This window comes from Phyllopteryx taeniolatus, chromosome 13 (genome assembly GCF_024500385.1).
Source record: "Phyllopteryx taeniolatus isolate TA_2022b chromosome 13, UOR_Ptae_1.2, whole genome shotgun sequence".
Lineage (NCBI taxonomy): Eukaryota > Metazoa > Chordata > Actinopteri > Syngnathiformes > Syngnathidae > Phyllopteryx > Phyllopteryx taeniolatus.
In genome coordinates this window covers 9,649,930-9,666,611 of record NC_084514.1, presented here as the reverse complement: position 1 = coordinate 9,666,611, position 16,682 = coordinate 9,649,930, and the positions used below count along the sequence as shown (strand labels likewise).

The window sequence follows — 16,682 nt, the reverse complement described above, 5'->3', positions numbered from 1 at the left end:
AAAAAGTCATTTTTGCCCAAGCCACTACTAGCGGAGATGGCACATCCTTGAAGTCTCTCTCTATGCAATTTAAAAAAATTTATTACAAAAGAAAATAAATTGACAGCTTTGTGGGAATTATTACAAAATAAGCCACAATCATTGATAAACTGTAGTATACTCGTAACAATATTAGAATGATGCCATAGAATTACGTATTAAAAAATGTTGCACTAGACTGGTGCTAATAAAAAAATACAGGACCTTATTTTTCTGTTACAAATATAATAAATGATACAATGAAAATAATAAATAAACTATATGATGTCATATAAAAATATGAGAATATATGTATTAAAAAAAAAAATCTAATTGTCACTAATGGAGAATTTACGACATTAATACTTTACTCCAGATTTTACAATAATGGATTATTATAAAATAATTACAATTATTAGTGCCATATTTGTTCACTTTAAAAAAAAAAAAAAATATTCTAATCCAGGTGCGTCACGAGCTGGCGAGCCGTGTGTTCACCTGCTGCAGTTTCATCGTGAAGCATGACTACAAGGTGACCATCTACCTGCTGCCTCACGCGCTGCTCTACATGTTGCTGGGCTGCACGCCGGCCGAGCAGAAGGAGGTGAGCGTGAGCGCTTGGTCACCCCACGAAGCAAATAAAACATTTGTAATTAATCCCCAAAAAATAGTGTGTGTGTGTGTGTGTGTGTAATTTTTATTTTTTTTGAGGCAGCCCAGCCCTAAAATTTAATCGGAGACCTTTTTGAAACTCCTAATATGCTCACTGTAGAAAAAAAGCTTAACATCACTTAAAGTCAGAAACTGATCACTCGTCACCAATATTTATGTGGACAATTCTACTTACGCCCACTTCGACCTCTGAAAATATCAGAACGCTCGCCCCAATGTTTTGGATTTTATGGACATTAAGCGTTTTCCTCTCCATATGCTCACTATATAGAGAAAAAGCTTAATGTCAGAAATTAGTCGTGACCAAAATATACGTGGATATCGCTGCTAATGGCCACTTATATCACGATGGCCCCAATATTTAAGATTTTATGGACGATGACATTGTTTTCCTCTCAATGCGCTCACAATAGAGAAACATTTATTCATGGCCGACGCATTTGGACTTACTGCGCATAGTTTCTGTTGTAGCTAAAGCCCTCCACTGAGATCTCCGCGGAAGAAAGCGTCCATTAGCCTCGCACCGAGGAGCTGCGCGCATATTCATGGCAGTGCCACAGCCAAAGCCGAAAAGGACCCATCGCTGAGGTGGATGGCAATCGCGGCGGAATGAATGGGGAAAGATGATGACAGGCGGCTCGGTAGCCAGCTGGCTAACTAGAAAGGCGGCAGCTCGTCCAAGGCAGCGGCGATTTACGGCACCAACAGGCGCAAAACCAACCTACCTTTGACCACTGTATGGCGAGGGATCCTGGTTAAAGTAAACCATTTTAAACTAAAAAGAAAACCTTTACCGGTGGGAGAAGCGGCAGACAAAATGTGCTAGTATGCTCTCTTTCTGGTTCAAAAGATAGTTTTCAAATAATCAAATTAGATTCATCATTTGTTGGACTATTATTTCAGAATAGTACAAGGAGTAACGATTTGATTCTGATTCTGAAGTCAATTCGTTAGTCAATATGAATAGCGAATGTTGATTTAGAGAGCGAGTCGGAGCCCTACTGGAACGGATTAATGGCTTTTCCATTCATTTCAATGGGGGAGGGTTGAGTTGCGATATGAGCGATTTACGAGCGTGGTGACGGAACAAATTCAACTTTTATCAGTATGTGTATTTTCCTCCAGGTGACAGAGGAGATGCTGGCAGTGCTGACGGAGAGCGAGGGGCGCGTCCAGGAGACGGTCTCCAGCCGATCGCAGCTCAGCACTCAGACGGTGTTCAGCATGCTGTCTCACCTCACCCAATGGAGCCGCCACATCCTCTACGCAAAGCCCAAACACGGTACCAATTCCAAATGAAAAAAAAAAAAACTTCGACATTACAATTAGACAATCTCGGCTTTCATTTCATGTTTAATGTGCCTTTTTCCATACTGATAAGTCAAGTCCTAGATTTGCTCCGTGGCCAGATTTGTTTTTAAATAAATCAATTTAAATATGTTCACATTTTTAGAATGTATTTTCAAACATTCATTAAAGAAAATATATATTTACTGGGAACTTTATTTTAAAAAAAACACAAGTAGTAATGGTAAATCTCACACTAACTGGTACTTCCAACAGTCTTGCATGTGGTATTATTGCTATTGTTTTATTATTTTATAAATATTAGCATAGTATTCAATGAGAACGAGTTTGATTTCTTTTTGGCTGTATTTTAGTCAACCTCAGTACACATTGTGCCATCCTCTATACACATATTTTATGATGTTGTCATTGCACATTCATGTTCTATTCCCTGTGCTATCTTATATGGTAGATTAATTAAATTATTTTTTTTGGGGTTGTTGCAGAAAGTGGCGAGTGCCAGCGCGTGGTGGCCTTCCTCAAGGGCATCCCGCAGGATGTCATGGCCAAGGCGTCGCTACGCTCCAAGGCCTACACACGAGCTCTCATGCACTTTGAAGCCTACATCCTGGAGAACAAAGAGAACATCCAGGACCACCTCACCTTCCTGCAGGTGAGAACGCTGAGGCAGCCTTAAAGCAGTGATTCTCAAACATATTACCAAGTACCACCAAAAAATAAAAAATAATAATAATAATTTACGGTAACTTTCCAAGTATCACTAAAATGACCAACATTAAAATACATTTGTGTCGTCCTTCTGAAAAATGATCAGAAGTTTGTTTTTATGAAGTACATTTAATATTATTGTAAGCCACCGTAACATTATGCAGTGTTAATATTAACACTCCGCTTAAATATATATATATTAAAAAATTACGCCCATGTGCTGAAGTTAGCATTTTAGCTGAAAGAATAGCCTGCGCTCCTGCCGCAGACATTGTACGCCGCCATGCATGAGCCCGACGGCGTGAGGGGGGTGAACGCCCTGAGGCGGGAGGAGCCGTCGCTACGGGAACAAATCCTGGAGCACGAGAGCATCGGCCTCCTGCAGGATGCCACCGCATGCTACGACCGCGCCATACAGCTCGAGTCGGACCAGGTAGCTAACAACTTCCCGATCTTATTTGATTCAACATGGCTCATTTTTTTTAAATTATTTGTGTGAATGCTAAAGAGCACATACTGTATGTTATTCTGCACCAAAATTATTTATTCTTCTTACCACGTCAATTTTCACAGTTGTACTCAAATGTCAATGGAGACATTTTACATATTTACGCCCACCTTCCACAATTCCCACCTTTTTTCCAATACCCAAATTAAGACCCGTTTTACATATTTACCTCCCCCTTCCACCTTTCTCCACTGATTTTAAACAATTCCAACTTCAAGTCTCACATTCTACATTTCAACGATGCAATTAATTCCACAGCATTTCAATTCAGTGTCAGCTCTTTAGCATTCACACGCTGTGTCTACCAAATTTGCATTAACTAGTTTATTGTAACCCCCTGTGCAACCGCTGTCTAGATTGGCCACTATCACGGCGTCATGACGTCTCGGTTGGGCCTGGGCCAGCTGTCCACAGTCATCGCGCAAATTAATGGAGTGCTGGCCGACAAGTACGTACTTTACTTTAGAACAGAACATTTCCAAAATTGCTGCTGGCTATGATGGCTTCCATTAAAATGGTGTCCGGACACTTCCTTGTGGCTGCACAATTTTTTTGTCAGCGCTACCAGGGGGCCCCATGGGACCACAATTTTCTTGGGGTTTTCTCTTCCTGCAGTTTTTCGCCATTGCGTCACTACTCTGTCATCCTGCGGATTTTCATCATGGCATCACCACTCTTCTTCTCTGATGGAGATCTGGTGCTATAATAAGCAATATCTGCTATCTAGTGGTAAATGGTGTTATAACTTTAAACTGCTCTATCACGGTGGAGGAATTATTTGTATTTATTTTTTTTTTTTTAATTAAACTAGGGGCCAACCCAAGTGTGGGCACAGGCCACGTTTCCTCTACGAAATGTTTCGAATTAATCGAGGGGCCACTCCGAGTGGCCACCAGTTGCCCATCCCTTTATATATTTGTTATATTTAAATAAGTTTATATTTAAAATATATACTGGCTGTTTTGCATTAGTACCACTTTCGTCTAGTTTTTCTTCCTCCCGTGCTGCACAGTGCCGTTTCCAATGAGTTTGACATTCTGCCAAAAGCCCAGTGCTAGCCTTGAAGTCCACCAGCCAGAGGCTGAGCACCACTGCATTTGTTTACCGAGTTTAGGCAGCAATGGACCTCGGAGCTGAATCCCTACAGAGTGGAGGCCGCCTGGAAGCTAGGCAAATGGGACCTGCTGGAGGACTATTTGAGTTCAGGTAATGGAAACAAAAAAAAAAGATAATTCATGACTTTATGTGGATTTTGTTATTATCCACCATCCACCCATAGCGGCACAGTTATCATCTTAGTAGTGAGGCGGACTTGTTGAAAACAGGTATATGGTGTAAACTTTTGCAGCACGCTTTGACTGGGGGTTAGTAGTGCCATCTGATAGCCAAATATAAAAATGTTAGTCTAAATTTTAAATCTTGGGGACATTTTTTTGTCGCTTGGACCTCGAGTGTAGCTGTGATTGTCGACTCATCTCGGGGCCTAATATGAAAAATGATCAAACGCTCCTTGAAGTTGATTTGTATGGAAAATATTTTACTCTTTTTCTCTTCAACTAAAAAACTGGAGTTGTATAAATGGTGTCAATTAATTAATATTTGATATGAATATTTCAAGGTAAAGTCAATTTAAGAGACTGACTCATTTAAAATCCTAAAAAAATATTGTCATGTTACAGATCAAATTGACCTGCTTTGAAAGATTGAAATTTAAATAAAACATATTTAAAATATGCAAAAAAAAAGAGAGAGAAAAATAATGATCAAACGCTCCTTGAAGTTGATTTGTATGGAAAATATTTTACTCTTTTTCTCTTCAACTAAAAAACTGGAGTTGTATAAATGGTGTCAATTAATTAATATTTGATATGAATATTTCAAGGTAAAGTCATTTTAAGAGACTGACTCATTTAAAATCCTAAAAAAATATTGTCATGTTACAGATCAAATTGACCTGCTTTGAAAGATTGAAATTTAAATAAAACATATTTAAAATATGCAAAAAAAAAGAGAGAGAAAAATAATTCGAACATTTTCTTATAGAATAAAACTTGATCTGCTCATTTTTCCTCTTATGTTTCAATTTTGTTTTTTTTTTAAAAAAAAAACTTAATTAGTTACACCTTACTGCTTAAATCTTTACTTTTTAGAAAATATATTCTTTAAGTAAAGATAATAGGGCCCAACCAATATTTATTTATTTATTTCCTAAGCTGATGCCGATTTCAGTGTTTGGCAGAGTAAAATTCTGATAACTGATTTATGTGCCAATTAATTTGAAAAATATCTAATGAATAAAATAATTTATTTTGGGTCCCGTAACAATTACATCAATAAAGATGTGAATTGCAGGCAGATCATTTAACTGTTTTACAACGTTTAGTCCTTTAATAGTTGTTTAACATTACAACAGAGAGAAAAATCAGCAAAAAAAATTGCCTTTTTTTTTTCTTGCCATTTTTGCAGATTCGCTTTTTTTAAATGTAAGTTTGATTGTAATTATCTTTGTCTTATGTCATAATGCGTCAAAGTGTGAAAAATCAAAAAAAGAGAAGGGCTAATTTTGTCCTATTAAATAGGACAGCTGATTAATTGGTCGGGCCGTGAGAAATATTTTATTTTATAAACGTTATATACAGTGTGTATTACTTAAACCTTTAAAAAAAAATACAATACAATTTTGACAAAATTTACACATTTCTAAGAAGAAGGGAAAATGTAAGTTTTTTTTGAAGAAAATTCCATTTTATATTTTTTATGTATAATTATACTTTATTTATGTATAAAAAAATACAAATAAAAAAGTGTTTTATTATTATTAATTTATATTTATACATATTTGTATTTCAACTCAACTCTTTAGCCGTTAAAATGCTAATGCTAAAATGCTCAGTTTTTTTCGGTGTTACTCTGATATATTGGTGGCATGTCGTTTCAAAGCATATCGCAAGCATATGACGTCCGCCAGTCAGAGGCTGAGCAGCACTGTAATTGTTCACGGAGTACACAAAGGGCGGTTACACTTGCTATCCCTTACCTACTATGATCTGTATGGGATGTAAATACGCCTCTGTGCAGCACTGAAAAATGAATGTAGTTGCCAAATGTGCCTCCAGACCTCCAGTCCAGCACGTGGGGAATGCGACTGGGTCAGTTGCTGCTGGCAGCCAAGAAGCAGGATAGCGCCGCCTTCTCCGAGAAGCTGAAGCTGGTTCGAAAAGAGCAGGTGGTCCCGTTGTCTGCTGCCAGCTACGAGTGCGGTACCTACCAGAGAGGATACGAGTACATCGTCAGGTCTTTTTTTTGTCTTTTATTTAGTGCATTTGCTATTCACATTTTGTTACGTTACAGCTTTATTCCAAAATAGATTCAATTCAGTTTTGCTCAGAATTCTATAAACAACACACCATCATGACAACATGAAAACATATTGTTCACCATTTTTGTGAATTTATTAGAAATAAAAAATAAGTAATCGCATCAGGAAATCAGGAAAGTATTCACAGCACTTCACTTTTTCCACCTTTGATCTTACAGCCTTATTCTAACAAGGTTTAAGTTCATTTTTTTCCCCTCAAAATTCTATACGCAACACCCCATACTGACGACCAAGATTTTATTTAAATGTTTAAAAGTTATTGAAAATGAAAAAAAACAACAACTAAGTGCATCAAGTATTCACAGCACTTCACTTTTTCAATATTGTATTCTCCAGGTTTATTCCAAAATGGGTTAAATAATTTATTCCTCATACAGAACACCTCATAATGACAACATGAAAAAGCTCCCCCCCCCCAGTTATTTAAAAAATAAAATAAAAATGCATGTGCATAAAGTTTATCCAGAAAGTTTCTGCAGCACTTGACTTTTTACACTTTTTATGTTACAGCCTTATTCCAAAATATATTTTCCCCCTGTCTGTGCTCAACAACCCCTAATGACAACATGATAAAAATATATTTTTTTAAACTTTAAAAAAAAAAAAAAAAAAAAAAAAAACAGACACACACAGGAATTCCATCTTCATAAGTATTCACAGCCTTTGTTAAATACTTTGACGCACTATTGGAATATTATGTGTGCAGAATTTTGAAGGAAAATAAATTAATTCCATTTTGTAATGTTAATAAGGCTCTAACATAACAAATGAGAAAAGTGACACACCGTACATAATTTCCCAATACAGTGTATTTTTCCTGTTTCTGTGATATCAGGCTACATATGCTGAGCGAGTTGGAGCACACGTTCACTGAGCTTCAGAGGCGGGAGGGAGGCTCCGCCCCTGGCCTCAGACAGCTCTCTTCCCATTGGTCAGATCGGCTGGAGATGACCCAGAACTCCTTCCGGGCCAAAGAGCCCATCCTGGCCCTCCGTCGTGCACTCCTCAGCCTGCAGTCAAAGTAAGAAGGCGCAAACTGTTTTTCCTTGGTCTATAAAAGCTGTGTCCTCGCTTAATCAGATCCCTCCCGAGAACAAAAATAAAATAAAAAATACACGTGGCAAATGTGGTTGTTTCCATTCATAGACGCTGTCATTTAGTAACAATTATAATAAAAAAAAAGATATGAACCCTTTGGAATGACCTGGATTTCTGCATGAATTGGTCGTGAAATATGATGTGATCTTCAAAAAAGTCACAACACTAGACAAACTGTTTAAATAACACAATGATATGTTTCCATATTTTTATTGGACCCACCATGTAAACATTCACAGCGCAAGAGCTAATCAGAGTTGTTGTTTAAAGATTTCCTTATAAAAAGCACACACTGCTTTAGAGTTTGCTATTCTCAAGAGGCATTGGCCGGTGTGAACCATGCCTCACACAAAAGAAGAGCTAGAATTGAGAAATATTATCTAGCATTTAGCTGGAAAGAGTTCGCTCAAATCTTTTGATCAGTCCTCAGCCCACAATAAGAAAGAATGTCTGAATGGAAAAATTTCAGCACTGTTGCGCCTGTAAAAGTAACTGCAGGAGCACGCCGCAGAATGCTCAATGAGGTGATGAAAAATCCCAGTGTGAACTCTGTTGCTAACCAAAACAGCAGCACCTAGGAGACATGTAAGCAGTCCCTGGGATGAATTCAAGTGAGGTATTATTTTTTTCTGCACAGTCTGCCTCGCTCGACCCAACTACTTACATACAAGCAATGGCAAAGTTAACGTAATGCTTTTGAATACCCCTGAACCAAATTTAGGCAATGGTTCCAATGGTCCAAACACACAATGGACCTCCAAAAATTCCTCGTTCCTGCGTTGGAAATGCACAATATGTGTCATGTAACATGTTCACGGTCTTTGACTTTCCCTGGCCTACAAGCCAGAAGCTGGTGGGCGAGTGCTGGCTGCAGAGCGCCCGGGTGGCCAGGAAGGCCGGACATCACCAGACGGCCTTCAATGCGCTCCTGAACGCAGAAAACACGCACCTGGCTGAGCTGCTCACCGAGAAGGCCAAGTGGCTTTGGTTCAAGGTAGGATGTTCCCGTCAGTAGCGCGAACCCCCGTGTCATCGCAGGGGACACGTTCCAGACCCACCTGCAGTAGGTGTATAGTCTAAATTATATTGAACATATTCAACAAGATTTCGAAAAATGTTATTTTTTCGTGCTTATCTTTTCCCCGGGGGTGGGGGGGGTCAGGGCGACGTCCACCAAGCGCTGATTGTGCTGCAGAAGGGCGTGGCCCAGTGCTTCCCCGACGAGCGACCCCCGTCGGACCCTCACGACCTGCGGACCAAAGGCCAAGCCATGCTGCTGGTGGGCCGCTTCATGGAGGAGACGGCCAACTTTGAGTCCAACGCTATCATGAAGACGTACAAGGTTGCCATAAGCCGTGCATATACAAAGCCTGTTCAAATGCTTTTTGTGATATTGAAAAAAAAAATAAGACCAAGATTAATCATTTCAAAAGTTTTTCCACCATTAATGTTAGTTATAACCGGTACAACTGAATAGGGAAGAAAAATATTTTAGAAGGGAAGTAAAACCAAACTGAGATAATGTGGTTTCTCCAGTGCGCACACACTCTTATAATTGGGAATGTGGCTACTGTTAGAACGAACCAATCACATCCAAGCTCGTGTTAAATGGCAGTCAATAACACCTGCCACTATTTAAAGTGCTTCTCACTAACCCCAAATAAAGTTCAGCTGTTCTATTAGGCTTTTCCCTCTTTTTCTATGCTTTTTATTTATTATTTTTAATTTTTATTAAGGATGTGACCAATCTTCTGCCTGAGTGGGAGGACGGCAACTTCTACCTGGCCAAGTACTATGACAAAGTCATGCCCATGGTGACCGACAACAAGCTGGAGAAGCAAGGGAACCTCATCAGATACATTGTCACCTATTTCGGAAAGTAAGGCCGATTGTGTACCAAAAAAATAAATAAATAATACAGCAGTAAAAGGTCGTCAATGAAAAATGCCATTGAAAGATATGAAACTGAATTAAGGTTCAGTATTACATACTGGCCGAGGTTGCGTATTTTTAGAAATGTCAAAACCACTGATTGACTGACTCAATGGTGTGTCTCTTTTTAAAATTAAAAAGGCTTTCTTATTCATTAAAATTCTGTGAAAATGAACACATTCTGGGTAAAAATAAATCTATAAAATATTGGAAAAAGTTGAACCAAATACCGAGTACTATTATTCTGTCTATAAGGCGTAAGGTGTTTGTTAAGGGGAGGGCTACTTTGTACAAATTAATTTTTAGAACAATATTCAATAATATTATATATTGTTTACTGTATCTAATATATAATATATATATTATTGATTGGAATATTCGATTAAAATTATTTTTAAATGAATTTTTTCGATACAACAATATTAAATACTGTTATATACTTTATTTCTCTTACCAAACTTGTTGAGTTGCTCAACTGCAGAGAGTACCAGGTGTCCATTAGGGGATTTTGCAAATGTAGAGATTGTTTGTGATTCATATGTTGTCGATATTACATTATTATTTATTTTTTTGTTATCCTTGGCGGACATCTTGTTTACTTTCATCCAGAGCGCTGCAGTTTGGGAACCAGTTCATCTACCAGGCCATGCCCCGTATGCTCTCACTCTGGCTGGACTTTGGAGCCAAAGTTTGTGAGTGCGAGAAAGGTGCGTGGGCAAAAGCATCAGATACACGCGTCTTCTATTATCGTTTGGGATGGGTGATTTAATCAATGAATTTGAGTTTATTTTTCAGGACCATTTTTATGAAAAGCCGGTTTTCAAACGCACAGTCAGAGTTGCCAACTTAGCAACTTTTCTGACCCCCCCTGTGACAATTTCATGAAAAAAACAGATAGTGATTTTAATTCTTGCTAAGAAAGAGATCACAGCTATCCACATTTGTAGCTTATGACCCGTCGTATGTCCGTCCGAGCCGTCATTGTCATTTGTTTTTCTATAAGCGAAGGAGAAAAACACTCATTTGAAATGTGACATTTTTTATTTCTTTTTTGTTTTTGCCAAGCCCTAGTGGCTTTTTATGTTTAAAAAAAAAGAATTAATAATAAAAGCTATCGTTTTTCAGCAGCCGGGCGGGCCGACAGGCAGTTGCGTCAGGAGCTGTCCAAGATCAACACGGCGGTGGGCGAGCACTGCGCCAACCTGGCTCCCTACCAGTTCCTCACCGCCTTCTCGCAGCTCATCTCCCGCGTGTGCCACTCCAGCGACGACGTCTTCACCGTCCTCATGACCATCGTGGCTAAAGTCTTCTTGGCGTACCCACAGCAGGCCATGTGGCTCATGACGGCTGTGTCCAAGGTGCACGCCTTCTTCATGATCACGCAAATATGCTACAGTGAGCTCACTAATATTAGAATATAATGCTATTATAATAGCAAAGGTTTGCATATAATACTGGAGATAGCCCTCAAAAAGTTTTCTCAATTGCCTAAATTAATAGTTTGAATCCTAAATATACCACAAACTATGATCCCAAAACAACTATTTTGTTATGTATTTAATTCCAAAACCATCTTATAACATTAAGAAGACAAAAAAAAAGAAATGGCTGACAGATACAGGCGCTTCATTTTGACAAAATTAGTCCTTTGCTACCATCTTGTGGCATCAATGGGCAGTTACAGTACATTATGAAACCTTTTACATGGCGCTTCAAATACTTTTACGATTCGCGGCAAGGCTCAGTCCCTGTCCCCCACGAATAACCTAAAAAGCTTTATAATTGCTTCTAAATTTGATTAGACTGGCCAAAGCCAAGGTCCTCCTAGACTTCAACGGCATTCCTTGGCACTACTTGGTACTTGGTACTACTACCACCAAAGTACTACTTTTCTATTAGACAGGGATTTTGGTTCCATCTTGCGGCATGTTAGGTTGTTTCAGAAGGAGCAAACTTACTGACTTTTTTCAAATTTATACATAAAAGTACAATGCTATCTACTCGTCCGCTAACATGCCGCTCCTAACGTACTCGACATTTGCTTACCTTCATTATTGTTAAGCATCCTTGCCTTGAATGTGAGCCGCCGTTAGCTTCGTAAGTCAGCTTCCAGTGTTTACCACCCTGCTCCCACTGTTTGGACCTCTATTGGAATATTCCATCACACTGCTATTCGCCATCAATCTATTCGCTACTCCTCCGCTAATATTGTGCCTCAGAAGGAGCAGGGAGTTTGAGCGCCATCATAGGGCGTTACAGGAAAAGTACAAAAATATGTGGATAGGCACACACAGGTGCGTTTTTCGCTGTTGTACAGAACAATTAGTGGCTAAGTATGTGAGCCGTGACTGTATTGTACAGCGTACTGATGGTAATGACGATGTTCCTTGCCTCACCCCCCCCAGTCTTCCTATCCCACCCGCATGAACCGTTGCAATCAGATCCTGAAGAAGGCCATCAGCCTCAAGCAATCTCTGGACAAGTTTGTTTGCGACGCCAACAGGCTGACTGACAAGCTGGTGGAGCTCTGCAACAAGCCGGTGAGTAATCCATTACACAGGAAATTGCATTGGTACTTAGATTTACGAGTGACCCAAATTAGGAGGTTGGTAGAATTTATGAGCCTCAGTTGGCGATGCAGACATACTTGTTCAGAGCCATGTTGTTAGTGTAAGCGTTGCACATCAACGGAGACGCGTTTTGAACTACGGAAGAAGAAAAAGAAAAAATCGTCCTGACGAACAAACTGGAATGAATGAATTGCCCAGTCTAGGGCTGCAACAACTGATTATTATCGATTAATCTGTCGATTTTTGGTTAATCGCTGAGTTAAAAAAAAAAACACACAAAAAAAAAACTTCTATACCTTTATTAAAATACAGGACATTATTTCAAATTGACCGTGCACAAAATTAACTAATTAAGATTCAGTTACTGCTTTGGTCTGTAACATGTCAGAAAATAGGCAAAAATATGGATAATTGTTTTCCAAAGTATAAGCAGATGTTTGCAAATGTCTTATTTTGATGAAACACAAAGATAACCATTCTGCTTTATTATTATAATACATATATGTATTAATATGTATTTTTTTATTAATAATGTAATTATTATTTACTGTTGAGAGGCTGAAAATCTGAGGATTTGGCCAATTTTAAGTTAAACAAGGTCTCTAAAGGAATAATCGATTATCAAAAATCGTTACCAATGAATTTGATCATCGATTAGTTAATGTTTTGATTCATCGTTGCACCTCTTGCCCAGTCCTCGTTTGATGTTTTGTGTGCGTCTTTCTCTCTTAGGTGGACGGCAACAGCAGCACGCTGAGCATGAACGTCCACTTCAAGCAGCTGAAGCGTCTGGTGGAGGAGCCCACCTTCAGCGAGATCCTCATCCCGCTGCAGTCCGTGCTCATCCCCACGCTGCCCTACACCGGCGGGGCTAACAGCACCCACGACGCCTTCCCGGGACACTGGGCCTACCTGGACAGCTTCGAAGACCAGGTAAGGTGTTGAAGATAGGGGCTGCTGGATGATTCATCCATCTTTGACTTTGACAGAACTTATTATTTTTAGACTATTTCATAGTGGCTTCTCTAGTTCAATGCACGTGCCCGCTGATGTGCACTTATTACACTAACAGCACGATTGTGATCTGAGAGGAGCTAGTTAACACAAGGACAATCAGTGTTGCCAATTTGGCGATTTGCTCACTATATTTAGCAGCTTAAAATCTTGTCAGGAAACGGGCGACATGAGCGCAATCGTGGAGCCCGGTGGAAGGCAATCGCACTGAACATTGTGAAAATTGTCAAAGTAATGGTACCCCATTTATACATTGCAAAAGCAGCAATTTATCCAAATGTTGGACTCTTTAGACGCGAGGTATGTTCCTCACCAGTATAGCTCTACAAGTCAAAAGAGTGTCAGAGACTTGCCTGCAGACCAGCCGAGCCATGCTGTTTGACAGCTCATTTTATGCTAAATTGTTGAATGTTTAAAATCCTCATTTATTTTAGTGTGTTGTTTACATACATTTTTTTACCACAAGGGACATATTCCAAGTAGAAGTGCTTATTTTCACATTATCTGTAAAGAAAAAATCTTTTATTTCTGCTAAAGCTGATGCAAAGCAAAACTTGTTTCAAAGCTTGTTTGGAATTGTGTGAATAATTGTTCGAAGGCCTTGTTGCCCAGCCCGACGGGAAGCCGATTTGAATTTATTAGCACGTTTTTGCCTAGGTGGAGATCTTGGCCTCCTTGCAGAAGCCCAAGAAGATCAGTCTGAAGGGGTCTGACGGGCGCAGCTACACCATGATGTGCAAGCCCAAAGATGATCTGAGGAAGGACTGCAGGCTCATGGAGTTCAACTGCCTCATTAATAAGGTCTCACTACACGCCACACCCTTTAGAAATTTTTAGAAGGGCAGTTTAATACCAGGGGTCTACAGTTTTTTTTTAAATTATTATTATTCTGGGATGCCTTTTTTGTACAAAAGCATATATTTTTTAATATATCTATATTTATATATATAAATAAAAATATATCTATATTTATATAAATATATATATATATATATACATATATATATATATATATATATACGTGTGTGTGTGTATCATGTATTTATTTGCTCAACTGCAGTGAGTGCCAGGTGTCTATTAGGGGTCAGTTGTCAATTTGGGGATGCCTTTATTTGTAAAAATTCCTTTATATATGTATAATATTGAATAATACTACTGTAGTTCCTCATATAGTAGCCAGGGTGTTTATTAACTCAACTACAAACTAGCTCCAAATGTCTACTAGAGGGTCTTTATCAGATAGGGAAGGCCTAAAGTAAGTTTCAATATAATACATATGTTAAAGAGGTTGTGTGTGTGTTTGTGTGTGCGCGTGTGTGCGTGCGTCTAGTGCTTGCGCAAAGACGCCGAGTCGCGCCGTCGGGAGCTGCACATCCGCACCTACGCCGTCATCCCCCTCAACGAGGAGTGCGGCATCATCGAGTGGGTCAACAACACGGGGGGGCTCCGACACATTCTCACCAAGCTGTACAAGGAGAGAGGTATGCCAGGCCAAGATGTCAGCTTGACGGATCCCAGCAGTGACCCGCGGCGTCCACGTTTCAGGTGTGTACTTGTCGGGCAAGGAGCTGAGGAAGCTGATCCTCCCCAAGACCGCCCCCTTCGAGGAGAAGCTTCGCATACACAAGGAGGTTCTGTGCGCTCGACACCCTCCCGTCTTCTACGAGTGGTTCCTGCGCACCTTCCCTGACCCCACGTCATGGTACGACGCAGACGCTCCTATTCTTATGGCATTAGACATGAGCGGAATAATTTTCACATTGTTTTGCTTATGACGAGAGGAGCACATCGGAAGGCAATTGCGCAGAACATTGCTAAAGACGTGGGGCCCATTTATACGCATTTGTGATGTTATTTTATTTTTTTCCCCTTCTTTGCTTATCGAAAAACAAATGACATTACGCAAATCTTTTATTTTTTTCTGGTATTTGCTTTATGTTTTCTGTTACTAAACGAGCTGGTTTTTTTTTCTAGCAAGTTTTTTTTTTTACTGAGCAGCACTGAGTCGTGTCATCTTTTATAGAAATAATATAAATGTTTTACAAAAATAATTACAGATCATGTGAAAATAAGTGCCTTCCCTTGGAAAAATGGCCCTTTGTCAAAACATGTATGAAACATGATCCTTAATTAAATATAATTTATGTTCAATTTAGGGGCATTTATTTTTCTCTCTGCTCCTGTTCATTTGACTTTCATGTAAACATGTTTGCTTTTTTCTTTATATTTAATTCCATAATATTAAATGAATAAACATGTTTTTTTGCGCGTGCAGGTATAGCAGCCGCTCCGCATACTGCCGCTCCACCGCCGTCATGTCCATGGTGGGCTACATCCTAGGCCTGGGGGACCGCCACGGCGAGAATATCCTCTTTGACTCCTTCACGGGGGAGTGTGTGCACGTGGACTTCAACTGCCTCTTTAATAAGGTTTGCTTGTTTATTTTATTATAGTGGTACCTCGACTTGTGGGTTAATTCCGTGACCAAGCTTGTAAATATATTGTGTATCAAATCTATTTTCCCCATTGAAACCAACCAAAATGCAATTTATCCATTCCAGCCCCCAGAAACACACACTTTAGTTTGTATTTTTTAATCAAGAAAAGTTCTACTTTATTGTAAAAAAAAAAAAAAACAGAATGAAAGAGAAAAGAGAATAGTTTACGAACTGTGGTTTTCTTGTGCTGAATGTCTGCCTTTAAGGGGTGTGGCCTAATGAGTAACATTAGGAGTTGTGTTGGCCATTTACTGTCGTATGCGTGTGAGCATCTTTGACGTGACTTGTGGTCTACAGCAGCTCATTGCAAGTGTTCTCATTTTGTATTTGTGTAATTGACTGCTGGGCCTGTTTAATAAATGAGCAGGGTAATGTCCATTGAACTGAAGCAAAAAGCGTTTCTTTCTTTTTTTCTATTTAATGATGTCCTCATGGCGTGCTTTTTAAAGTACAGTATTACAGAGTGCTATTTTTCCGAATTAAAACACACGTGACAAAATGTTTTTGTTGTTTTTAATTGGGAAGGCTGGAAGAGATGAATTGCATTTCAGTGAGGAAAGATGATTTAAGATCCGATTGTATCACTTTTTTGTATTATTATTATTTTTATCACCACACTGTACATTATGAATTATCCATGCGGTGACCGTAACACCAGGGGGAGACGTTCGACGTGCCCGAGGTGGTCCCGTTCCGCCTGACCCAGAACATGGTGCACGCCATGGGGCCCATGGGCACCGAGGGTCTCTTCAGGCAGGCCTGCGAGGTCACACTGAGGCTGATGAGGGACCAGAGGGAACCGCTCATGAGGTACCCACAAGGTCAAATTGAAGCCTCGGAGCAGGAGCAGGAGCAGGCGCAGGCGCAGGCAAGCCTGCGGCCCGCGGGCCATATCAGCATTGGATGTGGCCCGCCGTGCGATTCTAGAAACAAATTGACTCCTGGAAACTGTTGGGGAAAAATGAAACATACTTAAC

General features: G+C 39.6%; 1 protein-coding gene across 2 annotated transcripts in view; it reads left to right on the top strand.

The window, feature by feature from the left end:
* Nucleotides 1-16,682, top strand: part of atr (ATR serine/threonine kinase) — a 39,009-nt gene that overhangs the window by 21,153 nt on the left and 1,174 nt on the right. The window contains exons 27-46 of one of the 2 annotated variants that reach the window (XM_061796091.1): nucleotides 485-622; nucleotides 1,816-1,972; nucleotides 2,484-2,650; nucleotides 2,975-3,139; nucleotides 3,571-3,662; nucleotides 4,329-4,420; nucleotides 6,331-6,508; nucleotides 7,429-7,614; nucleotides 8,535-8,685; nucleotides 8,854-9,033; nucleotides 9,428-9,570; nucleotides 10,233-10,330; nucleotides 10,749-10,981; nucleotides 12,029-12,163; nucleotides 12,926-13,126; nucleotides 13,865-14,008; nucleotides 14,538-14,688; nucleotides 14,753-14,909; nucleotides 15,483-15,636; nucleotides 16,364-16,515. In XM_061796091.1, the coding sequence (XP_061652075.1) occupies nucleotides 485-622; nucleotides 1,816-1,972; nucleotides 2,484-2,650; nucleotides 2,975-3,139; nucleotides 3,571-3,662; nucleotides 4,329-4,420; nucleotides 6,331-6,508; nucleotides 7,429-7,614; nucleotides 8,535-8,685; nucleotides 8,854-9,033; nucleotides 9,428-9,570; nucleotides 10,233-10,330; nucleotides 10,749-10,981; nucleotides 12,029-12,163; nucleotides 12,926-13,126; nucleotides 13,865-14,008; nucleotides 14,538-14,688; nucleotides 14,753-14,909; nucleotides 15,483-15,636; nucleotides 16,364-16,515 (3,074 nt within the window). Of the gene's footprint in view, nucleotides 1-484; nucleotides 623-1,815; nucleotides 1,973-2,483; nucleotides 2,651-2,974; nucleotides 3,140-3,570; nucleotides 3,663-4,328; nucleotides 4,421-6,330; nucleotides 6,509-7,428; nucleotides 7,616-8,526; nucleotides 8,686-8,853; nucleotides 9,034-9,427; nucleotides 9,571-10,232; nucleotides 10,331-10,748; nucleotides 10,982-12,028; nucleotides 12,164-12,925; nucleotides 13,127-13,864; nucleotides 14,009-14,537; nucleotides 14,689-14,752; nucleotides 14,910-15,482; nucleotides 15,637-16,363; nucleotides 16,516-16,682 lie in introns of both variants that reach the window. The other variant, XM_061796090.1, reaches the window with a different exon arrangement.